The sequence below is a fragment of the Tyto alba genome, unplaced genomic scaffold (assembly GCF_018691265.1).
Source record: "Tyto alba isolate M040663 unplaced genomic scaffold, T.alba_DEE_v4.0 Super-Scaffold_48, whole genome shotgun sequence".
Classification (NCBI taxonomy): domain Eukaryota; kingdom Metazoa; phylum Chordata; class Aves; order Strigiformes; family Tytonidae; genus Tyto; species Tyto alba.
Genome location: NW_024881324.1, coordinates 791615 through 817122, shown reverse-complemented (window position 1 = coordinate 817122; position 25508 = coordinate 791615). Strand labels below are relative to the sequence as shown.

At 43.8% G+C, this 25508-nt stretch overlaps 2 protein-coding genes across 5 annotated transcripts in view; one reads left to right on the top strand and one right to left on the bottom strand.

The window, feature by feature from the left end:
- Nucleotides 1–13: 13 nt before the first annotated feature.
- On the bottom strand, nt 14–13133 carry MRS2 (magnesium transporter MRS2). 4 transcript variants are annotated; one of them, XM_042806755.1, is made up of 11 exons: nt 12952–13133; nt 12665–12738; nt 11091–11127; nt 10391–10503; nt 9751–9924; nt 8953–9083; nt 8148–8264; nt 5222–5374; nt 3978–4095; nt 3064–3177; nt 14–2066 (listed from the first exon to the last, which is right to left on the bottom strand). In XM_042806755.1, exons 1-11 carry the CDS (start codon nt 13076–13078, stop codon nt 1956–1958), a joined length of 1269 nt encoding a protein of 422 aa, XP_042662689.1. In that variant the 5' UTR covers nt 13079–13133; the 3' UTR covers nt 14–1955. The 4 variants fall into 4 exon arrangements, with proteins under 4 accessions (XP_042662689.1, XP_042662691.1, XP_042662690.1 ...); XM_042806756.1 differs by lacking the exon at nt 14–2066 and adding an exon at nt 2073–2804; XM_042806757.1 differs by lacking the exon at nt 3064–3177.
- An 8850-nt stretch (nt 13134–21983) lies between these two features.
- The window catches only part of DCDC2 (doublecortin domain containing 2), a 67081-nt gene continuing 63556 nt past the window's right edge, over nt 21984–25508 (top strand). The window contains exon 1 of the mRNA XM_032998824.1: nt 21984–22360. Coding sequence (XP_032854715.1) covers nt 22068–22360 — 293 coding nt within the window. The 5' untranslated portion in view covers nt 21984–22067. The remainder of the gene's footprint in view (nt 22361–25508) is intronic.

Genomic DNA, 25508 nt, shown 5'->3' with positions numbered 1-25508 from the left:
AATGAGCAGTGTATTTATAAGGGCAGAATAAAAAAGTTTACCTTTTTAATTGAAAATTGATGAAACCAGCAAGTTCTATGGCAATTACATTCTGAATATACAGCCTCCACTAGCTTTGGGTTTTCCTCTGTATGATCTCAGAGTAATTTTATTGCACAAGAATACATTTTGACTACTTGAATTGCAAGAAAACCATTAACCATTTACGTATGTCCGTAGAGAAAAAGGCAGTCTTGTCAAAGATGTATCTTTCTCTAAGGGCTTTTCTTGTGCTCCGAGTCAGTTTTGTACAGGAAGAGGAGTCAATCCAGTTCACAGAAGCCTCTCTGCACCAAAGACAGAACTTGGGAAGCTTACAGGAAAGCTTCCAAACAGCTGCACCAACACATTTCAGTCCTGGCCTAATGCAACTGCAGCTCAGTTAAAAACATCAGCCTCCATCTCCCTTCAGGCGCAGGGCTCTCCTGGGGTTTGCCGGCCAAGGTACGCGAGCCATTGTTTCTTCCACTGGACCGCCCAGTTTAGAGGTCTTTTTACATCTCTCTACCTGCTAAGCAAAAAGGCTGCAAAAAAATTCAGCTAAAAAACTCAAAAACATTACAAACCCCATTCATTTTCTCACCTTCTCATGCCTTTTATAGCTGTAGTTGAAGTCACATACAGAGTAAGAACAACTGTTTGAAAATAATTACGTACAACCGATTTTAATCAAACTAGGACCAGAGGCCTGCATAATTTTCATTTATGTACCTTTTTATTTCCGTTTTTGACTGATTAGTCCTGAGTAAAAACGTTCACAGATATAGTCAGTGTCTTTTCAACCCCTGCCAGTACAGTGATTTACCTGGTGGCACGTAAGGAGCTACTCACTGCATGTTACAAAGAGGTTAAAAATCCCCCAACAAGCAGCAGACAGTGACCTGATTTAGGATTTTGTGCTTTCTCTACAGCCTGAGAGAAAGCAGTGCAGAACTACAGCCTCAGAGTTCAGAGAGAAGTCCTAAGAAAGAACACAAATAGTGGGCATAAGAATTTTACTCCTTCCTTCAATCCATGCCAGGACGCCAGGCTTCCACAGCCTTTACTAACCTGGCTACTTCCTGGGGTGCAGGCCAGTCCACGCTTTGTCTTTTTTTGGAGAGAAAAGAGAGAAAGCAGAGTCCAGCTTAAGAGAAGCCAGCAACTGCTCTGTTGATTTCTACCAGCATTTGAATCAGTCCCTATGACAACATGAGGCATTGTTAAACTGCAGCTGTGTTGGAAGCGTGGCCGAGGGGCAGCACTTGTCCCACTGCTGACATGGCCTACGCCTCAGGCCTAAATTAATTGTTAAGGAATACCCAAGATAAGTAGCTACATTTCAAAGCCGGTTATTGCTCACTTAAGGGAAACTTATTTCTGATTACTGCCAGTTTAGAGGTGATGCTTCACAAGAGATGCAGGTATGCTTTTTGCTTTGGAAAACTCTGTTCTCTGCAGTTAAATAGGGCCTTGAGAAAAAAAAAAATCCATTAAAAAGCCACTTTTGGGGTGGATTTTTCTTTGGCGTTTCAAGTCAGAGTCCTAAATCTTGTGGCTCAGAACCTGCATTACTGAGGAATGCTGACTGCTGTCATCATTTAAGCTGAAAATGCTGTTCTCTTGAAGGCAGGCCATTATATGAAGCATTTGACAGGAATACTTGCAATGAGAGTGACTGCACGTGATATAGAAAACCAACAGGCCATACATGGGGTGGAGCTAAGACTACTGTGGGAAACACAGTGCTCTTTTCCCTTGTGTTTCTCTCCTTTTGTGTGTGAGCATTAAAATCTCTCCACAGGTTTTTGGCACATAATACATATTAAATTAGCAACTTCAGAACTTTGTGCAGTTTTCAGTAAGGAAGAACAAATGCAAGGAAAATGTTCAAAGTCCACTCTGGAACAACAGAAGTCTCTTCATTCCTGCTGTTCCTATTGGTTTGTTAATGTGCTTCTGCTCAGCCCAAATGGTTCTGCTTTAAGGTTGTTCTTTATCTCCACTCTTCCAGCTGCTGGTTGTTTTTTTTTCAAAACTGCAGGAACCTAGGTAAGATACACAATAGCCCGTGATTACATGGGAAGCTGTCCTATATGCAGCAGAAGGAAATAAAGCTTCAGAGAGGCCTGAACCCTGATTTTTTTCCTCTTATTTTCTCAACCCTGCCTCTGGATTCTCCCTCCCCTCCAAGCCAGAATCAGTATGTGCTGGAGTTGGTTTTGAGCAACACTTGAGGATAATCCACATCAGCAGCAATCCACAATGAACTATTTCCATCTGCCTCTTAGCAGCAAGGGAGGGGACAGAAGAAAGGGAGTTTATCTGGGTCTCCCTTTCTTCCTCACTTGCAGCAACTTGACTTTTGAATCTACTGATACTTCCCTGTTACAAATTTTAGAGTGCAGAACAGAGGTGGACAGTACAGTCCCCCAAGCTTTGGCCAGTGATCAGCAGGGAAAATGATGCACTCAGACTCTTGCTAATCTGAAGGTGGTCTCCTGGGAAATCTTCATACAGCCTGGCACAACAGGGCTCTGCGACGCCCTCAGCATCGCTGGCAATGCTCACCGGCGTGCACAGGAGGAGCTACTGCAAACTTCAGATCGGGAGGCAGGACATCTCAACTCTGGCAGCGTTCTCCAGAGAGATGTTACAGCTAGCACCTGGCCTTGTCGTCCTCTTATCCTTACCTTCTCTTCTACAAGATGGGGACTAAGTCCATTGTGAGTAGGTGGGTGGCAGGAGGAAGGCAGCATCTGTGAAGTCCCTCTCTACGAACAGACCTGAGAAGGTAAATTAGGGCTGCTTCTACCATTAGCCTCAGCTTCCCTTGAGCTGCCTGCAGCACGGCTTGGGGAACAGCCCGCAGCTTCACTTCTGGCAATACCCTGCAGTATCTTACTGCTCACGTGTCTGTCTGCCTGTGCAGGGGCTTCCCACCAGTCAGTGCAGCTAGGGAGAACCTTCTCTTTTGTCAAGGAGCAGGCACTGAGCTGAATTCCCCGGTGCTCTGGAGCAGAAACCCTCGCCAGCCATACGTACATGAGGAGGGAGCGGAGGCTCCAAGTGCCGCCCGAGGAAGGAAAGCAAGCGTCGCCATATCAGACCGCTCCCCAGAAACATAATCCCCGTCACCAGCCAAAATATTCTGGGATCCTACTGACAGAACGTTCCTATTAGTGATGCAACTCTCTCTTCAGCAAAGGGATTATCCAGAGATAATCTCTCACTCCCCAACAGTCTTCTCCTCCTTTATGGGAGGAAGTGGTAAACTCTCTACCAGCAACAGCCAAGCCCTACCTTGGGAAAAGGGCTGGTTCATAGCAAAGCATTTCAGTTAGTGTATTCCGTTACTGTCCCGTGCAGTTTTCCTTCCTTCATCAGGAAGTTTGGAAATTGAACCCTTCATTTAATGGATTTGGAAAGAAACAAGTCTTTACTTTGTTTTGGCTTGTTTTTGTTTTGGTGTTTTTTTTTTTTGTTGTTGTTGTTTTAAAGACAGCATGTAAATTTGTATCCCCCAGTCTAGATATAAACTTGTAATTGACAATAGAGTATTTCCTCTGGTGTGCTGGAAATGCCCTGGCTGCTTGCCAGATACCCTTGTATCTGGAAGACAAAGCTGGTCTTTTCAAAATAATAGATGATTATTAAAGAAACTTTAATACTGCCTTACAGTCAGTCCTTATACAACCATAAATTTGTCTTCCCCTTTCTTTTCCATGGACATGACATGGAAAAAACACTGCAGTACTCTGCAGTCAGCCATACAGTAATTTGCTTACAAAAAAGTGACTGTGTGAACATGTGAATCACTGGACTAAATTATGTTCATGCAGTAATATAAATCCAGAGCTTTACCTATGGAAAGAGTGAAGTTGTAATGAATATAAAATGCACAGTAAGAGCAGGGCCCATGCTTTATACCGCCGTTAAAAGCAGCACTTGCTCCTTACCTCTTCAAGAGATGACTCCAAGTTCATACCAAATGCAACTCCTATGAGTCCAAAGAGAGACAGAGAAAAAGTCCCCATAGTCAGCTGCAAATTCAGTCTCATCATCACATTACGGTGGCTAAAGCAGGGAGAAACATCTGTAAGCAGAACCCAAAAATGGATTTGCTGCCTAAATTCTCAAATTCTATACAGTGTACACTAAAACCAAATAGTGAGAGAGGAAGTCATGCTGGCAATAGGCAACCCAGTGACAAAGCTCATGAAACAACAGTAGAGAGGCCATTGTTTTGAAATTGCTGTATCAGGATACCTCTAAGGCAGCAGGTTCTGCTTAACCATCAGCAGACTTTCCAGCATCACTCACTTCTTAGAGTTGTATATACACAGAGTAACAGTATATTTCCAGGAAAATTTGTGTTCTCTCACCACTAACTGGCTGGAACTTACATGTCCATATTCACAAGAAACAAAAATTTACTGTTACCTTGCACATGAATATGCTTACAAAGAAGTAGATTTGGTAAATGCTGCAGATTATAAACTTGAGCCTGTTTTGGAGAATTCCATATTCAGGTCTTCCCCCCCCCAAAACGATTTCTGTGGTTTCCTGAAGCAGCATCCACCTATTGCTTCTACAGGTAACTCCCCAGTAAAGAGGAGAAAGAATATTGCACACTGACCTCAAAGACAGAGTGGCATCTGCTTGCAAATGCAAGCTACAATTATTTTTCAGTAAGAAAGCTGACTAGTAGTGCAAACTGTACCATACAAAGAGAAAATACTCACTCCAAAGTTACTCACTCTTGTAGCACTCCATAGTGATAATGCAACTTGTACTGCATGCCTGAGCAGCCCAGCCAGGCTCTTATATAATTCAGTTTTGCTGAATTAAGAGTAAATTTTCCTGACTAGAATTTTATTTTGCCCCTAAATTTGCAGACATTTCCTTTAGTGATTAGCTTCCCAGAAGGAACTAGGAGAAGCTTGGCTTCTCCTGCTTGGGAAAGGTGATGCCTAGCTAGAGAGGCTTTTACACATACTAGTTAGGGTGTCTTGTTGCTTTGCTTTAACCAGTTCACTGATAACAAAAGTGCAATGCAGCTTCTAGTGCTCTGACTGCAAGTGCATTCAAACCCTCATGAAGATGGAACTCCCCAACTTCCCTTATAGGCAGGTTTGAGAAAGGTGAGGCAACATTAAACTCTGCTCAGCTTTTGGCAGTCCGACAGATAAGGGCTGCTAACCTGTCCAGGTTGATGAAGATTATGCTTTCCGAGTCGTCAATCAGTACTCTGAGTTCACGAGCTTCATTTGCAAGATCTTCTGCTTGTCTGTAATAGTTCTCCAGCAGCAGCTCCATTTCCTCTGCGTGGTCAATCCCAGATGTACTCTCCTCACTGTGAGTAACAATTTATATTGTTCTGGTTAGCTACACGTTGTATAGAAGTGTATTACTGATTTGTTAAGACAAAGCACATATGAGTTGTGGGGAACAGCCAACAAGAGTGCTGTTAGACAGTAGATCTCAAAATCCAGTCTTTTCAGTGAGGAACTTCCATCAAGAACAGCATAAAATAAAAGGCATATTTTTATATCTGTCAGCTGATCAGCATAGGCAGTTATTTTCAATAGAGCAGTTAGCATACTATTTCCTCAAGGCATGCACACCACCACAAATCTTACCTTTTCAGATATTAATAAGTTATAAAGTTATGTGAGTTTTATATTATTTATAAAGTTTCTGTTGCTATATATGTGTATATTATTATTACTATAAAATACTGACAATTTTGAAGGGAGATGCTTAATTTCTTGGTGCCCTCCAGTGGTGGAAGCTGGTAAAAGTGCAGTCAAAACCTCCAAGAATAAAACATGGCCAAAAGTCAACATGCAAACAATTACACAGTGAGGGAGATGTTTTAGGTGTGTATTAAAATAGTTTAGTTGTAAGGTGTATCAGCTATACACAGTCATTACTGCGAAACGTTCTGGGATCACGAAGCAGCCAAAGAGTGAGCATCAAATGGAAGATGCCGCTCTCCTAAGTGAGGTCTGAGACACTTTCATCTTATTTTGTGGTTCTGCTATTGGCACAGCAGCCTTCTCTGGAACAGGAATGTATGTTTCTGGTGGTGCATTGGGTCATTCACTGTGTAAATGACAGCTGAGGCACCTGAGACCCACAGGAGCTTGGAAGCAAGCAGCAAAGCCAGGAAGATTTGGTTGGTTGGTTGGTTTGGGGTTTTTGGGTGGTATGACCTCATTTCTCAAGAGACTAAACCTTTTAAAGAATCTCCTCCTGGTACTGCTGACTGTTAAAGGAACCTCTCTGAAATGGTTTTCCAAGAAAAGACATGATATGTCTTAAGAATCAACCCACGCAAGCTCCCTGAGCACCTAAAACAGAGCCCCTAGTTTCCCTCTTATGGAACAGAAATTTTTGAGTGAGCTAGGCTGATTTTAAAGCCCTTTGGACCCTGAGGTTTTTACTACATGGAGATGAGAGGAGTTGCACAGCTGAAAGTCTTGGAGCACTATCTGATGTATTACGGATTCAGCTCAAGGTCTTATTTGATGAGTGTCTTTACATCAGCTCTTCTGTGGATATACAAAGGGAAACAAAAGGCATACAGACTTGAAAATAACTGCCACCTGATTTGCTTTCATTAATTAGCCTCCATCTATCTCACGAGTCTCCGACAGTCTGCCATCCCTTCACACAAAGACACGATGTCTGCCTCACCTCGTCTTTCTGGGCACAGCTCACTATTCCTGTTGTGAATGATCTCTGATAGCACCTCTACGCCTAACTGGGTTCCTCCACACCTCCAGCTTCTTGAGGTCATCAAATACCACTCACCACCTGCAGCAAGCCCGGAGCCAGAAGAGCTGTCCTCACACTGCCAACCTGCCGGCAGACGTGCTGTCATGGCTGGTGTTTCCCCGCGTGCCTCCTGCATGGACTGCCTCCCTGTGCCCCGTGGCTCAGCCCCAGCACCCTTCACACAGCCTCCCACCACCTCCCCTACCCTCCGGCAATTGTGTCAGAAAGAAGGGATGACTTCAGGTTTCTCCTGGCACGAGAGTGTAAGGTGACCTTAGTATCTTCCCTAGATGCTCCCTACACACTGTCTACTGTCAGGCAGGAACAGATTTGCCAGCAGCTTGGATTAATTCCAAAGGAAAGCTGTGAGCAAAACCAGGACGAAGACTAGCTGCTGGTTCAGGAACAGCCTGGAATTCAGAGTCCTCCCAACAATGCTCCAGCAGAAGCATTACAAATGTAAACCGGGTCCCACTTTAATAGTGAGTTTCTGCTGCACATTTAGACTAAGCTCTGCAGGGCAAGAAACTTACCTCATGATTTCAAACCCATGCTACTGTGTCAACAGTATAAATATCCACAAGCAATGTGGCTGGGCAAATGTATTATTCAGCAACTTCGCAAAGGGCCCTGAAAAGCAGTTTCTGTTAGCTGCTTAAACATAAAAGATCTCTGTATGCTCAAGATTTAAATGCAATTCAGCCCAAAGCATATTGGGATCTGATATACAGTATCTTTTTGCTTTTTCATTTTTGTTAAAGTGACCGGTGCTCCTGCTGCTGCGTGCCATCTTTCACCAGAATTCGAGAGTGCAATAGCAATGTACGTTTGTCCTGAAATGCTGCTCTTCAGGTGCACAAGATTGCTGCAGGGCCTCTTTCCTTCAGGTTCTGCTGGTGAGCAAAAAGCCAGAAGCAGGGTGTTCAGAAACACTTCTAACAAAGGAAGTGTGGTGTCTGACCTACGTAAGACGAGCTTCAAAACCTGCATCTTCAGGTTTTTTTGGTGAAACTGAGGAAAATTCTCACAGAAAGTGTTAATTTGTATTGAAAAATAGTATTTGCTTTTTCTCCTCCTGCCATCCTACTCCCATCCTATTACATACCAGATGAGCTGGCCTGTTATGCCAAGAACTATTTGAAATTGCATAATATGACCAGTGCTAATGGAGTCCCTCTCCAAAATGGCAAATAAGACGATTTCTGAAGTGGCAAGCATTAGAGCTTTAAAAAATTAGCAAGCCTTTTTCTTTCTGCTTTTTGGCAGAGAACACCCAGTTTAGTGTTCAAGTTCTCCTTAAACAAAATACACTGTTAAAAAAGCATATGGTTTCAAAATATACATACAATACTTGTGGATCAGTCCATTTAGACAGACAGAGCTCTTCTATTAATTCTTCTTCATCTAAGATCTCCAGAATTGTTTCTTTGAAAACTTTTAGATCTGTTTCCAGTTCTGACAAGCTGAAGAAAGAACAGGCAAAAGGTCAAGTAATCCCCAGTGGCACCAGTGCATAAAGGCAATTTCTAAATGAGCTTGCCAGCCAGCACCCTCGCCAGACATAGCAGCCAGGGCAGACTTCCTTGCAGGGTCCTAAGAGCTCCTTCAAAAAATTCTCCACAGGCCACCCACGTAGCAGTGGCAGTGATCTGTCTGGGGACCAGCGAGCTATAGACACACACTAGAAAGGATTTAGATGTGTTTTCTGGGTATATTTGTAAGTCAGTAAAAACAAGTGCTCTGTGAGCATGTCGCGAGTGCGTATTCGCACTGTCGTATCAGGGAGGCTGATACATGAAGGTACCAGGTATCAGTACTCGTAACCTTAAAAGCATAGATCCAAAGGCTAATCTCGTTTTACATACACTTCCATGATGTTATTTTGTTCTCCTAGGTATTATTTTGTTCTGTCAGGTGCTATTTATGAAGCTTGACTGTATTTCTGACAAGTCGGAATAGATTTCCCTTTTTCTGCTTTTCCCCACATCACTAGGTATTTCATATCCCGATTTTTACGTTTACAAATAAGACGCACAGCCCAGTGTTACAGTAATCTAGGACGTTAATATTAGATACCATTTTTCTAACATTTCATCGCACATAAAGTTCCACAGTCATCTTCTAGTCTCTTCACAGCTTACTCTTATTTACCTCTTGCCATTTTGCAGGAGAATGTGTAGTTTACTCCTATCCACAGACAAAAGCTTGGGGTCCACTAGAGCTTCCAGTGTCTCAAGGATTTGAGGCTGCAAAGTGTTAAGTCTCCCCTGCAGTTTGCTGATCTAGATAACAACATGATCCTTTATAAGAATTAAAGCAATCCCTTCAGAATGACTTGGGCAACTGACTCCTGTCTGTGAACGCAGAATTCACAGTAACAGGCAGTTAACACAATCTGCTTTCCAATGCCCAGGAAAATACTTGCTATAGGGATACCCCTTACAACATAAAGCCAGTATTTTATAAAAGTGATTTGCACTGAACTGAAACCCAGTGACAACCACACCAGTAAGGCTGATAAAGCTAAAACGCTATTTGTCTAGAAATGCCATAATAGCATTAGCAAACATAAATTTTTAAGGATAGCTAGAAATAATTATCTGACTTTTGCCCAAGAGGCCAAAAGCCTCAGCACTTTTGTGTGACTTTCATTTCAGCTACAGCATGTCTCTAGAAAGGTATTCTGACTTGGTTTTTAATTGTCCAAGTGATGGTGAAGCCATTGCATCCAATTAGCACTTTCTTGGGAAAGGTATTGCAACATGCATACACGCAAAACCATGAAAACTAAAGCAACAAAAGCCAAAACCGAAAGAGAACTTCTACAGTAAGTGTGGAATACATATACAAATGTGTATGTACAAATGTTAACACAAGATTAAAGTCAGATCATCCCTTCTATGAAGCAACAACTTCCAAAACAATTTAAATAAAAATGAGATAGCTCACCCGGTACTGCAGGATTGCTTCTATGGCTCGGAATTCAAAGGGCAGGGCATAGGTAACTAGCTGACCTTCCCCAGCCAGCTGAGATGCTAGTTCATTGAAGAGCCGGTGTTCCAGATTTAAATTATGGTAGTCTAATATCAGAAGAAACTCTGGTGTTATGACAGCCTTCAAGAACTGAAAAAGACAACACATGTATGAGTCTGTAAAAAAAACCAACCTCTCTGAAGATTTCTCATAAGTGTAGTGCACTTGATAATTTAGGCTTTGAAAAAGCCACTCTTCAAATGTCTTTTCAGGCAGGAAAGTAACAGAATCTCAGGCTAACTGCAAACTACTGGACTCCCCACAGTTCAGACACATCACTGTGCTAGTGGTGGTATGATTGAGAAGAGGCTCCTTGTGAGTCTTTACTTCTATGGCAACGTTAATAATGTTTCTGCTGTGCTCAACTAGGAAAATGGTCATTAATATGTACTGTTGGTCAACCCATACCTCTGATTGCTAGGGAGAGCTCCAAAGACACGTTTCCTGCAGGACTACGCGTCACAGAAAGCTTGTATTAAAAGAACTGTGCAAGAAAAGGCAAGCGCCAGGATACGGCATGGGTCAAGTTTACACTCAGCTATAGGGCAACCATTACCTCCATTCTCATGATGATCCTGTTGTTCCTAGTTGCAATGCTCATCAGGTGTTGAAATCTGAGATCTCGGGCTTGAAGACTCAATTCCTGGTACAATTCTGTTTTCTTCTTTTCTATCATAAAATATTTTTAGATTAAGACATTTAGGGGACAAGCACATGTGTTCTGAAATTACATTTCAGTGTGTTACTAAGTCCCACAGAAGGAAAAAAAGCTGTGCTATCTTTAACACAGGTTTCCTCCCATTGATTCTTCAATGTAACTTATTTTTTACAAAGTTTAGAAAACTGTATCTTGAGTGGAAAGAGAAAAATTCTAGATATAAGTGAAAGAGTTGACCATGGAAACCAAGTGACTAATTTGAGAAAGCACATGTAGTCCTGCAGGAAGGGAAATGAAAGGCAGGGAAAGTAGCATGCTGGTCAAAAAGGGAAAATACAAAGTAAAAACGACCTTCCTGTGAGAGATGGTATATGTTATTTTCAAATACTACTTAATAATATGTATAAAAATTGTAACAATAAAGATGCTATGAAGACTAATAGAAGTCAATAAAACAGAAGAAACACCGCAACACACCAAATAAACACAACAAAGTATCCCAAATATATTTTTCTACACCATGTAGATTCTCAGTTGGGATTTTCTGTCTTGGACAAGGAACAAACAACAAACAAATCAAACTGCAATGAAAACTCACCAAAATAGGTTGCATTTCCCTCTTTGTCAAGCTTCATCTAAAGGAGTGGAAAAAAGGATATTCTTTTCACAGAACTACTATAAAACAAGAAATCACTTTCTAGAATTGTTTGCACTTGCCTAGAAGTGGAAAAATACATTATGAAGAAGCAATTTTTTATGCCCTCTCTTCACAGTTCATCCCAATTAGTAAGAAAAATATTGCACCAAATTGCCATTATTTCACTGTCTGCATACACACAAAACAAAACCAGTGTCATCTGCATGACCATGTTCCTACGTAAACCCTGGGGAGGAGGTGATTTACAGAGGATCAGATTTAGAACAGACTAGACTAGACTGGACTGGAAGAGACTATTTCAGCTGGAAGGGACCTACAGCGATCGCCTCCTCCAACTGCCTGACCACTTCAGGGCTGACCAGAAGTCAGAGCAGGTTATTCAGTGTGTTGTCCAAATGCCTCAAACATTGGCCGGCTTGGGGCATTGACCACCTCTTCAGGAAGCCAGTTCCAGTGTTAGAGCACCCTCTTGGTAAAGAAATGTTTCCTAATATCAAGTCTAAACCTTCTCTGACGCAGCTGTGAACCATTCCCACACATCCTAGCACTGGATGACAGGGAGAAGAGATCAGCAGGGCATCTTACATTTTTGGTTACAAATTTTGTGACTTCCTATGGAGCAATGTGAAAAATTTACAAATACAATTTAAAAAGTAAGAGTGACACAAATTGGGTAGTTAGGCCTTGTGCCTATGTCAAGTATTACATTAACATGCTATTCATCCGGTAACCTGCATCTAAATCCTTCTTGTCTTAACAATTGTCATTCCAATTATTCATTCAACACTTGTATCTGCTAGCAAAAATATTTTATTGGAAAAACTGTCATGTCTGGTTTAATCAGAAAGCTTGCTGTTTCGCTCATAAACCACCTAGCTTAATACCATACTACTGGTTTAAAAAAATAACTTTGTGTGAATTAAACATAGCTAGGCATACACTCCAGTAGAGCTGCAACAGGGTTACAGGGCCACAAGGACCTTGCTGCAGAATGCCTGCTCTTCGTCCTCGGCAAGAAGGCCTCAGTTTCCCTCACATGCACTAATAATTTCAATCAGGCAGTCTGCAAATGGCTCTCAGACTAGTTTTTAAAAAGAATATATAGAGGGCTTGTTTTCCCCCAAATCCTACATTTGCTTAGAACTGCAGCTACCAAGACACAGGAATGTTACTTCTAAAAAGCATCAGCAAGACTTTACAAGCTTAAGAAGAAACCTTCTGACTGCAGCACTTCTAAGAGTTGACCTGCCTTCACAGTTAAAGCAAGAGGACTTCCAGAAGATGACAGATCTTAGAAAAACATCTTGGTGGACACCGTATACTATATATACACACATATATATATACATACATGTAACTGGTCCTCAAGTCAGAATACCTTAAGCCAAATATTTAGAAGTAGGGATGTTCTCCGAGAGGAATCCATCTGCTTTGATGATGCATTTTAAACAAAAAAACAAAGAGTGCACACCATCATTTTGCGCCAGTTGGTGGAAACGCCCCCGCGCACTTACCACTGCAAACACAGGCGCCACGCTCGCCAGGGTGCCTTGGGAGGCCTCTGTTGCCGCATGCCGGTGAAATTCACCTGAGGAAAGACGAGACGCTTGCACTTCCAGCCCGCCGCGCTTCGCCTCCTCTCCCCGCGGGGCCGGCTCCCGGCGGCTCGGCCCCGCAGCCCGCCGCCTCCGCCCACGCCGCCGGCCCGCTCCCCCACGCCGCCGGCCCGCTCCCCCACGCCGCCGGCCCGCTCCCCCACGCCGGGCCCGGCCCCGGCCCCGGCCCCGGCCCCGCCGCTCACCTGCCCATCGCAGCCCGCGGGTGCACGACGGCCCCGCCGCCCGCTCCCGGCCCCGGCCCAGCGGCAGCCACAGGCGGGGCCCGGGGGGGCGGCCCAGGCAACGCGGCAGAAACCCGGCGCGCAGCATAGGCGCGCAAACCCCGCGCAGAGCGGCCCGGCTCCTCAGCGCGCAGCCGCGGCGAGGGCGGAGCTCGGGCGGCTGAGGGGGGGCAGCGGCGGGGCAGCGGCGGCGGGGCGGGGCGGGGAGGGGAGGGGAGGGGAGGGGAGGGGAGGGGAGGGGAGGGGAGGGGAGGGGAGCGGAGCGGAGCGGAGCGGAGCGGAGCGGAGCTCGGCGCCGAGACGGGGACGGGGACGGGGACGGGGACGGGGACGGGGACGGGGCGGCCCTTTCGCGCCCGCTCCCCGCCGCGGGGTCCCCGCAGGGCCTGGGCGGCCCCAGCCCCCTCCGACCGCCACAAGCCTTCCCTGAGGTAAACCTCGCGACGGCTGGCATTCTCCTTCTAACGCGTGGGGGGGGGTATGTTTTTCCATGTGTAGACAATTGTGCCCCCAGTAAAGGTCTTGCCATTAAATTTCCTTGCCGTACTACCAGCTGGTTGGTCGAGGTGTAAAAGTTTAATTGGGAGCCTGCCAGCTTCCACTATTCGCTGTTATTTTTGAACTGCAGCTTCCGCGTGCGAAAGGACAACGCGAGTAGTGTTACCAGAAAGTCGTAATTCATTCACTCTCTGAGACTCAATTTCGGAGTTTTAGAAAGCAGGCATTCGTTATTACAGCGGTGGACACACGGGGGAGAGCTCCTCCTCATGTGTGTGTCTGGAAACAAAATCAACAAACGTTTAGACTACCTTAATCATACATATTTATTGCATTTTTATCATATTTTTATCCTATTCCTAACTTTTCTGGGAACTCATTAGCGTTTGTCAATGTCTCTTGCACATGGCTGTTGGAGGCTGCAAGTGGTCATGGGGGGGGGGGGGGGGGGGGGGGCTTCAGATGAAGGCTTATAGTCTTCTTCACTGTGTCCACCAGCTGACCCTTACTTCTGTGCAAACTCAGCCCTGTGGTCACGTAGATCTTGTCCTTCCAGGCTGGCCTGGTCTGGTTTTGGTGCCAGTTTGCAGCTTCCTTACCTTTATGTTACTTTGCACCTGCTACTACATGGCTGAACCGTCTCAAGTCAGATTATTTAGGAGTTCCTTCCCCTACAGTTACTCTAACTGTTCCTCAAAAGATTAGCATGTGTTCTGTAGCACAACGGTTAAATGGTTAAAACAACTTAAATCGATCTTAATAATTCTACTACAAATATATATTTTCTAATAATCTTAGTTCACAGGTATCAGTAGCAGGAGTAGCCTTCCTTTGGCCCGTTCTGCTGAAGCACGTAAATCCACATGAAGGCAAAGCCTGCATTTGAAGCCCTGCAGCGGGTTGTGTTATCAAGATGTACTTGGAGCACCCACTGCTACTTAGTGGGGAAATAAAAAAGGAAGAGATTATGCTGCTAATGGAATGATTCGTGCCGCGTGGCTGTCCCAGACAGGAGTGCCCAAATCTAAGCACTGTCCTGAACACAGCTCAGCGTTCTGAAGACAAGGGGCTCGGGGCCCTGTTCTGCTCTTGGCAGAGCTGTAAGGTAAAGGGAAGCCACCCAAGGGTGGACGGTGTCCCTTCCTGCACGGTGGTGCCTGTGCATTTGTGCGTACATTTGTATGTATGTATATTAACATGCATAAAGGAGCATTTATTCAATGTGGATTCACGTGTACAGAATCAGAAGGAAGGTTTACACGTGCTTGGCGCAAAGGTAAATGATTTAGCAAGGAAGTAATTAAATGAAATGTTCCTGAGAAGTTATATAAAACATGTATGTGTAGACTGAAGCCATCAGAGGTTTTCAGTTTCAGGGAAAGCATGCCTGAGTGCAAATGTTGGCCTCCTTTATACTTGAGATAAAGCTGAAATCTACTTAACTGGAGTATTTTAGCTCCAGTTTTGGTTAATCACAGCAAGTGGAAGTAGGTACAAGACTAATTTAATACTCTAGGATGTCAGAGATACTTAAACAAAATTTGGAAATGCCAAACAGCACAGAAAATACCACAGGAGAGCAGGAAACAAACACGCACCGTTGCTGGCAACTAACGGCAGCTTATGTTGGCTCTGCACGTTTGGAATGCAATGGCTAGGGAAGCATGTGAAGAATACCTGCCAGAAACTTAGATTCAATGAATTTGCAGTAAGTCTCACACAGCTGACATTTCACACACTTCTGTAAAAAAGGGTATAGTCGGATACTGGGTTGATCTAGTTGTTTTCCTTTGTCCATCTGTTATTCTGTCTGCCTGCACAACAGAAGTGTTGGAAAGAAGATGGCATAACTTCACACCAAATATATATTGATACAAACTTTGATATGTACTAGTAAGTACTGGTATTGTATCTCATTGTAGCTGCATTATCAGGCATCACTGTAATAGTCTGGAAGCTGCTTGTTGCTGCTGCCGTACGCACGAGTCAAATATCCTGTCTGTTCTGCAGTGCCAACATTTGGGAGCAGCTTGCTGTATTTCATCAAAAAAATAATGGGTCGAGCTCATCTGCTGTTTGTTGCAGCAGCTCATTGAGACGAATGGGCACGACGGCTGTTCTCTGTCCAGCCAAAGTGAGAGGATTGCTCCTGCACAGGCTTGCTTAGCCATGAAACTGCCATCCAAAACACGAGCTATTTCTGAGGTTGAATTACATGAGCAACTAGTTCCACTGCTGGCTGAATCTCAGTGCAGACATGAGGGACTGGGTATATGGGAAAGAGTGAGCAGAAACACCAAAGAAAAACACGCAGAAAGAGAAGGAGATTGTAGGTATCATCAGAGGAGTCCTTATAAATCTCTACTGAAGATTTATAAGGAACTCAGAGAACTTTTTGTTAAGGTTGTGGTAGAAAGGCATATAGATGTCTGGCTACAGAGAAACTACCTCCCAGTGTATGATTTGCATATTTAATCAATCCTGTATATATACAAAGATGTGCCTGAACCCGTTACCCATTTCTTCTCCTAAAAGAAATGCTCACCAGAGCCCCGTTTTACTCATGCTGAGAAAAAACAAACAAACAAACAAACCAAAACAAACCACATCCAAAAAAACAGATAAATCAAAAAAACATAAATTTGCTTCCAGACAGTGGGTGAGTGTCTGGTGGATGATGTGTGCAGCTGAATAAGAATAGAAAGAAAAGGAAAGACCCCGCAAAAAACTTAAAAAATATAACATTCGTATTTAGAATTTCTCTTATGCGAATGAATCAGGAATAGTCAGTTGATAATTTCAGGTGCCGTGATCAAAGGTAGCTGCAGTAACATTGAGAAATCTTTGCCTAGAAAGGGTGATTTCACTTTCATTACTCTATACCAAGACCACATGGAAGATGTTTTTCAACTTTTTCCCTACTTAAGCTAACCCCCTGGAATTTGTTTCTCCATGGAGAACCATTTCCTTGTGTGCCTCTAAGGGTTTATCAACGCCTTTCCCCCATATCCCCCTGTATCACCTTAGCTCTCTCAAGAATACTGTTAGGAAAGACCCATATCATCAAAAGCTGTAGCTTAAATTGTGATTGTATAATGCTTTTTTAAAGCAAAAATAATTGAAAGGTTGTTTTTGTTTTTTGTTTTTTGTTTTATCTAGTAATGGTGTAAGTAGGTGAAATTGCCATGACATGCGTTTTAAATTTACAGCTGCATCAGTGCATCAGTATTTTGTTTCTTCCAGTTAGTGTGTGTGGTGATAGTTGAACCACCTGGTATTCGTGTACTTTAAACTGTTGCTGCAGACAGCCTGACTAACTCAGAATTACAACAGGGAATAAAGTGTCTGCTATTGCTTAGTCTGATTTTTAGATAAACTGCACAGAAGTGTAGTTACTAAGTGTGATTCTCAGCATTGTGTGCAATAGAACAAGCTGAATTTCATTCTGTTTAGAAACTTGATCTTTTTCCATTCTCTCAGTCTTTTCTTCAGCACTAGGACATGCTCCCGTCTTCATGACCTCCTCATGTTTTGCTGTCACTGAACTTTGTTGTCAGTGTCCTGCAACAAGCTTCCCTGGTCCTGAAATGGCAGAGGCCTCCCAGCATTTCTGCAGAAAAAGTGACCCTGTTTGATGCTATGTCGCTTCGCCATGGCCCTGTTCTTGTCACATCCCCTGACGCGTGCTTGTTACGTGACCTCAAGTCCCTCACGTCACCCTGACACGCGACCTGACCTCAAGCAGGGTGAGAGGTCTGGTGGTGCTCCCTTCATAAAGAGGTTGTGCGTCTCTGCATTTATCTTCATCGTGTCAGTGGGTTCAGCAGCTTGTCTTGTTACTGTTGAGAACGTGATAGGAAATTGCTTAGAAACTGAAACGATAGTGAAGATAAGAGCTCAGGATCTGGAAAGGCCAGGAGGAGTGGATTCTCATGGATGAAGGCCCTGCTGTCATGGGCTGGAGTGTCTGAGCTTTTCTGAGCTTTCGGGAAGTGGTTGTACTTAGGCAAGGTGGAAAACTTGCTGACTTTATACTGTATTGTAAACGCTCTGCTTTGGTTTTGTTCCTATCACTGAAGAAAACAAAATGCTTTGTTCTGAAAAGGCTGGTATGAAGTAGCGGGTTCTGCAACCCACGGTGGGCTGGACATCTGTGGCTGCTTTTCGTAGGAGTGGTAAAACTGTGAGATTCCACTGCAGCATGAGTAAAGGGATGGAGGGCAGAAATGCAAGCGGCTGAATTTGACAGACGAAGTCAAGTAGGCACAGCTATCAGCTATGCAAAGGTTGAACTATGGGCAGAATTCTCTGCATTGCAATTCTTTACAGGACTTGTAATGTGCTCCAAGTTCTGGACAACGATTTTTCCCATCAGTTCTATGTTGCTTTAAGGCTAGCTGTGCTCTGGTACCATGTAAGGGATATTTTATTGCAATCCACAAAAGTGATTGTAACTAGTGCGGCCATAGCTAAAGACCAACTGTATTTTGGCGTAGCACAAGAGTTGAAATGGGTACACAAGTAAAATATTCAATGGCTTATTCCCAAACCAGAGAGGTTGTGTGATGGCAAATTAGGCCTAAGATCACCAAAAGAGATAGAATCTGGCACAAAATAGAAGAGAGTTGATGTATCGCTGCTTGACTGTGGAACAGTGTGCAGGTCATCAGCATTTTTGGTTTTTACACATAAGCATATTTTTAATACAAATCTTCATTTCAGGTTGCAGTAGACCAATGTTAAACAGTATTAATGTGAGGATGGTAAATTCTTGGTTCTCTCATTTATTAGAAGAAAAGCAGCAGCAAGTAGAGAAATTTAACCATTAACCAATAACACTAGCATATTTGACTGAAACAGCTCTTTTTGTAATGGTTAACTGCCCTGCTGTAACTCACAGCAGGGGGGAAATTTTCCCATCAAAGAAGGCAAGATAAAAGGAAAGAAAAATTCCTTCCATCACGTGTTGAAATCCATTTGGAGAACAATCATATTCCAGGCAGGAGGGTCTAGACCAGTTTTCATCTTGCAACAATCAGTGGGGAAAAGGGACTATTAAGGGAGTTCAGTTTGAATTTAAGGCATTTTCTCTTTATTTTCTCTCAGGTTTTATGGTTTCTTGTAGCCAAGGTGTGGCAAAAATCCAGTGGAATCAAAGTGTTTGTATTTTATCATGCAGCTTCCTGGAAAGAGCAAAGCAGAGAGCATTAAAAAGTATAGCCCGAAGTCACATCCCAAGCATGCTGAAAGTGTTTTCAAGTAAAGAAAATTTATCCGTAGTCAGAATTTGTTTAGACACACCAGAGACTCATCTGTTCACTGAATAAGCCCATAAAATGCATGCTTGATTGATTTTTTATAATTTTTAATAATCTAAGATTTAAAAAAAATCTACTATTCTGGTAGCACAGTATCCAAAGTTACTTTTCAAACATTGAACAGTCTGGAGATATTTGGCTGAGAATTGGCAAGGAAAATGCAGCTTCAGGTGGATCATTTGTTTACAAAGTTTTAAAAATAGTTTAAAATGAAAATGGTATCAGGATGATTTCATCATCTGGTATATTTATCTGTGAAATCTAAGGGAGTCTTTTGATGATGGTAGAGGTTGGATCTGGTCCTTAATATGTATATTAATTGATTTCTTTATAGATGCTGCATCATACCTCCTCTGTAGAATTACAGAACTGATTTAGGAAGGAGTGCAACATTAACCCCATTTGACTTAACGTTATCTTCCTTGAACCACAAATGGGTTATTTTACATTTTTTTGTCTATTGTTTTTCTGTTTTATTCTGTTGATGTATTTTTGTTAAAAATAAATTTTGCCCAAGGATATTCTGATTTATCAGTCTACTGTTCATGGTGTATTTCAAATCTGAGCTTGGTTTAGCGTGGCAAGTCACTTCTGAGTCTGATTAACTGAAATTATCCAGATGGAATTGCAGGCTTGGGTCAGCTCAGCAGAAGTTGTGTTAGCTCTTGCGATAGATCCTGGATTCTTAACAGAACAAATTAAAACAGACTCACTCAACCAAAGAATGGTCAGAGTACTGAAAAGTTTTTAAATATTTCAGGAATGCAAATAACTAAATAAACTTACCCAGATATTGGGGGAGTGCAGTTTAGTTTGTTGTTACTAGCAAATTTTGCCCATTCACATGGCAAGATGGGGGCAAAGTATGCAGTGTCCCTAATATTTATGTGTCTTCTCAAAGAGACATTGAGGGCATGATATAAGTAGGCACATTAAAAAAAAAAAAAAAGAAAAAATAAATCAATATATGCAACTGATCTGTGTAGTCCAAGAGCCTAATTTCAATCCCAATGATATTTTTTTTTCCTCTGCAAGCGCACAGCCCAGCTTTATTTCTGAATTGCAAGTGGTAACTGTTATAAATTGAGACTACAATGGGTCGTAATCCAATTAAAATTGTATTAATTATAGCAAGTAGAATATGAGCAAAAACAGCGCTGGACGACAGTGGAGTCTGTGCTCCACCAACTGCCGTACTGAGTAGAACAGACTGTCCCTTTTTATGCATCCTGACTCCCGCGTTCATAGAGTGGTGGAGATACTCTGTTTCAACTGTTGCTGGGGTCTAGAGTGGTGGAGATACTCTGCGCATGTGCCAACTGTTGCTAGGGGGTCGTTTTCTGCCTCCTGGTGGTCGATGATATCCTTATGTGGAGTTGTTTTTCTTTCTTCTGTTATCCGACCTTTAAGTCTTAATAAACAATATACTTAGCTTATAGTTTCTTACAGTAACAGACAACCTGGAGTAAAGATCCAGTTTTCAGGTGAGATTTTTAATAACTGACAAGACGTAAAGTATGAACAGAAAAATGGTAGGTATGATTTTTCAGCGGTTCATTTGTTTTGTACAGGGGTGATCCTGCACACACAAGTCGCAATCGTTAGATGTTAATAATGAACCAAAGGCAAAATCAGGCACTGAATAACTAAATCTGCAGAGGAGAAAGCGTGTATCAGGATCCACAAAGGAATATGGAAAAGAAGCTGGGGCGCAGAGCCTGAAGCAGTCACTCCTGTGTTACCGGAAAGTGGTAATTCATTCACTCTCTGAGACTCAATTTCGGAGTTTTAGAAAGCAGGCATTCGTTATTACAGCGGTGGACACACGGGGGAGAGCTCCCCCTCGTGTGTGTGTCTGGAAACAAAATCAACAAACGTTTAGACTACCTTAATCATACATATTTATTGCATTTTTATCATATTTTTATCCTAACTTTTCTGGGAACTCATTAGCGTTTGTCAATGTCTCTTGCACATGGCTGTTGGAGGCTGCAAGTGGTCATGGGGGGGGGGGGGGGGGGGCTTCAGATGAAGGCTTATAGTCTTCTTCACTGTGTCCACCAGCTGACCCTTACTTCTGTGCAAACTCAGCCCTGTGGTCACGTAGATCTTGTCCTTCCAGGCTGGCCTGGTCTGGTTTTGGTGCCAGTTTGCAGCTTCCTTACCTTTATGTTACTTTGCACCTGCTACTACAGGGCTGAACCGTCTCAAGTCAGATTATTTAGTTCCTTCCCCTACAGTTATTCTAACTGTTCCTCAAAAGATTAGCATGTGTTCTGTAGCACAACGGTTAAATGGTTAAAACAGCTTAAATCGATTTTAATAATTCTACTCCACAAATATATATTTTCTATTAATCTTAGTTCACTCGTATCACCTGGGGGAATCGCCTTTTGGTGAGGACCCCGCTCCCCTTTGCCGCCACGCCGGGCCGGCAGCCGCGCGCTGTCGTGCCCTTCACCTGGCAGGCTAAGCCTGTTTTCTTGCGGAAAGGGGAAAAAACCGACCCCTTCCGTAAGAAACCCGGAGCGGAGCCGGCCAGAAGCGAACGCCAGGCACATCTCGCGTTCCCCCGCCAACCTCCCGCTCCCCCCTCACGGGCGGGTACCGGCCTCCCGCCGCCGCCATGTCAGGGCCGCTCCGCCCTCAGGGCAGCGCGGCAGGGCGGGCGCTCCCCCCCTTGGCTCAGGTGCGGGGCCTCGATCCGGTTGCCTCTGCCCGCTTTTCACTCCCCCCCCGCCGTTGCCTGCCCGCCTCCAGGCGCGGCCCTTCCTCGCCCTCCTGCCCTCAGTCACCGCCCGGTGAATAATCCGGCGGCGGTTTGCTCCGTCCCCGCGTCCCGGGCACGGGCGGCAGGGAAGGACGAGCACACGCGGGATAAAAGTTTCCCGAGGAAACCAGGGCGGTGACAGCAAACCGCTTTGCGTAACGGAGGAGAAAGACCCCGCGAGGGTCCCCTGCGCGTGTCGGGTCGACTCCCACGCGATGCGGTTTGCTTTTTACTTTTATTTCTTTTTTTTTTTTTTTATTAATTGCCTGGGTTAGCGTAATTCACGTGAACCTCCCCAGGCGCCCGGGAGCCGCCGGAGGTCCTGCTCTGGAAAGGCTGAGACGGTAACCCCCTCCTCTGCCACCCTGCCGGGCCCCGGTGTGGGTGTGGGCGCCGCACCCCTGGCAGGGAGCGGGGTGACGGGGGTGCTGAGGTGGGACCCCTCTCCCGAGCCCCGCGGGTGCAGCACAGGAGGCCCGAAGCCCCCCGGCATGGCCAGTCCCGGGGCGAAGGGGTCGCGGCTCTCGCAGCCGGCGGTGAAGAGCGTGCTGGTGTATCGCAACGGGGACCCTTTCTTCCCGGGGCGCCGCGTTGTCGTCAACGAGAAGAAAGTGTCCAACTTCGAGGTGTTCCTGAAAGAGGTGACAGGCAGGGTGAAGGCACCCTTCGGAGCTGTGCATAACATCTACACCCCCCGGGGTGGGCATCGTGTCCGGCAGCTGGAGGAGCTTCAGAGTGGAGAGCAGTATGTGGCTGGTGGCAGGGAAGCCTTCAAGAAACTCAAGTGAGTTGCTAAAAAGTAACGTAAGATTTCCATGGAACTTGGACATGAGCATTTGGGGTTTGGCACTGTGGCAGTACTAGAGAGAACCCCTCCCCCCCTTTTATTAGGCATTGCGGGAAGAGAACTTAAAGGCTGTGACCCATGGCAAAAAGAAAGGTAACCGATAAATGCCAAACAGCTTTAAAGATGAGCCTCAGAAAGGCTGCTGTTCCTATCAATATCATATTGCCATCTCCTTGATGTGATGGTAGGAAAGGAGAAAGAGCCCTTTAAACCAAAGGACATGTGGCGATTTCATGTTGTGATGTGTGTGCTTAACTGAGGGCTGAGCATCAGCATTCATGCTCAACGGTAACAGTGAGAAAACTGTAGAAAGGTGGAGTGTTGACAGTCCTGCCGTGAAGCTGCTGAGCCTGGGAATTTAATTCCCAACACTTCCTTTCTTGCTTAGTTTTAAAAAGTCTAAAATATTCTACCCTGCTATCTACCTCTCTCCACTGCTTCTGTTCATTTTGGGTAGGTGTATTGCCTTTTTATGACCAGGGCAGCTGAGTCCCTCCCGTTCTTTAAAAGATGACTGACTGCTTTCTTTCCCAGCCTGGACACCAGGAATTAAGCTGACAGTTTCTCCATTTTCTAGTGAGCGACTGGGAGAATATTGTGGAGGAGATGTGGGCTTTTAGGTGCATCTCCTGAGTGGCTCTGCATGTGCCACTCCAAGTAATGGTTCTTAATTCTGGCAGTGAATTTGCGGGTCTCAATTGCCTGATTATATGTTTTGTTCAGTCTATGTGGGCATTTTTCCTGCAGTTAAATTAAAAAAAAAAAATCTCAAAATTAACAGTCCCTTTCTGGAGGTGGTTGGGAATTTATATGCTGAACCACCAGCTTTACAGGACCTCACTCATCTTGTTTTTGTAGAGTTAAGAACACTACATTTTTCAGGAGAGCTCATGTTTCAGGATGAAACTGTGTAACAAGCAGCATCTCTGAGCACTCTGAAGGTTTTTCTCACTGGCTGCTCCTGAAGATTTATTGAAGCTTCTTGGGCTTCAGTGCAAAGCTAGAGAGAGATGTATGACAGGCTAGATATAAGCCCCTTTACCTCTGTATGCTCTTCCGTGTCAAATGCAGTGCTCAAGTCTCAGGAAAGATCTACTGTTTGTGTCGTTTCGGTATTAAAACCTGTGGTTCTGGTGATGGCTTAAAGTTGTTAGTTGTCAGCACATCATAGTTCACCTCCCTAAATGTGTTTTATGTTCAGTAGACAGGCTAAAAGTAAGTAAAGCTATTAGCATGCACTGCATAGAGAATTGGGCACTCTGGATTTATTTTGCATGGGAAAAAGCATTTCTTTTTCAACATTTGATGTTTTATGTATGGAGAGAGCTTTTCAGACTTTTATGGTTGCAACATGCAAGAAGTATTTAAGATCAACAAAGAGAATACTGTAAGAAAAGCTAACCTAAAGGACTTGGTAAGAGCAGTGTGCGTTATATATCCCTTGATAGTATGTCACAGTCCTGTGCTGCAGGGAGGATAAACAGGATGACTTGAGATCTCTTCCATTTCTGTGTTCAGAGCTGAAGTTCTTCACCTGTTAGTGTTTATGTATATAATGTTGTAAATTTGGCAGTGCTCTTACAAGCATTATTTCTGATAGGCTGAAGGGCTTAATGTTGATCCTGTTCTTAACCAGGTTGTAGACAGAATGATAATTAAGGAGATATCTTAGCCAGAAAAGTCAGAGGAGAGGAGGGAGTCAGCTGAAAGGGACAGTTTTCTGAAAGGAATTGAAGGAATTGAAGAATATATGTTTGTGTGTGTGTCACAGGTGAAGATAAAGCTGTTGCAGCTGTGGGAGACCAAAGCAGCTGCCCTAAAGGATCTGAGTCTGGTCTGATAGCAGCAAGAAGTTTGTACGTTTTTTAAGATTTTTTTTTTTTTTTGCAGTGATGCTTGTTGGACACATTCATTGTTGTGATAGACGATGCAGGGCTGAACTGTGGAATGGAGGCTTGTGGCACCGGTGTGTGTGAGCATAATGGAAAGGAGAGACCATCCAAGGAGAAGCAGAAGCTTCAGGTGTCATTGCTCCACTTCAAATAGGGCATTTGTTTCTTCTCAGATGCCTTATACTGAGAACTGAATCTTTTCCTGCCCTGTCTGCAGTGAATTCTAGACTAAACTGCGCTCACCTTTAGCATGTAAACCTCTGTCATTCCAAGCCCTGAATCTTAACATCTTGAGATAGATACCTGAGGTTATATAGTTGATATAAACTGCTCCTATGTTTAATTTTTAAAATAAAAATAATCAGCATATTAAAATTCTGCTTTTAGAAAAATATGTGGAAATTTTCTTTATGGAAAGAATTACTGGCCACTGTTGGGAATTTTCATAATATGTGACAAGTTTCCCAGCTTCTTTACTCATTTACAGGTGTGCTAAGTGAATACACGCTTTTTTGGTGTATGTGCAGTGAGATGGGTTGGTGTACTGTAGCTGTTGCACCGGTGAGTGAGAATGCACGCTCAGGCCTGCACCCCTGTGGAGTTCTTCCCTGATTCTCAACTTCATGATAGAAAACAGTCTATGCTGGAGCTGGTTTTGATTTTTACCTTTTTTACAGCATGCTCCTCTGCCCTCCTCCTACCTTTGCCTGTTTTCTTGTATCTGTGCTCATTAATTTTTGGTAGACCGTCTTCTCTCCAGCAGTGGCTCTTAAACAACACTGTAGTTTCGTTGCTGGCTCGGACAGCCACTGAGTGGAAGTATTTCTGCTTTCTTAGCAAGTGGGAATATTTCTGTAAAGTTTTTGGTCTGGGATCTTTTTTGAGTGCTATTATCCCACTTTGGGATAGCCTTTTGCCCTGTATAGACCTTTTCAGATTTGTAGATCCCTAAAGTTTGACAACGGAACACCCAGACCTCTGCAATAGTGAATTTAAGCCTTTGACTATGTATTTGCTTTCCTTTGTCACTTTTCTTAGTTCTCCTCAAAGCAATTCACAGATGCCCAGAAAACAAGAACCACAGTCAGCAGCTGTTCAGCAGCTGTTGTTATAGGCTGTTGGAACTATTTTATTGGAGGCATTTATTTCTTTTCGGTCCTGTAGGCTTTAAGAATTTTTTTTTTTTTTTTCTT

Bases quoted from the DNA above. Each gene is read 5' to 3' on its own strand.
- MRS2 (XM_042806755.1), bottom strand. From the start codon at position 13,078: ATGCTGCGCGCCGGGTTTCTGCCGCGTTGCCTGGGCCGCCCCCCCGGG. The intron at 11,128-12,664 runs GTAAGTGCGCGG...CCACTCCTTTAG, and splicing joins TGGCGCCTGTGTTTGCAGTG to ATGAAGCTTGACAAAGAGGG. The intron at 8,265-8,952 runs GTAAATAAGAGT...TTCTTTCTTCAG, and splicing joins CTCCTGCAAAATGGCAAGAG to CTTGTCAGAACTGGAAACAG.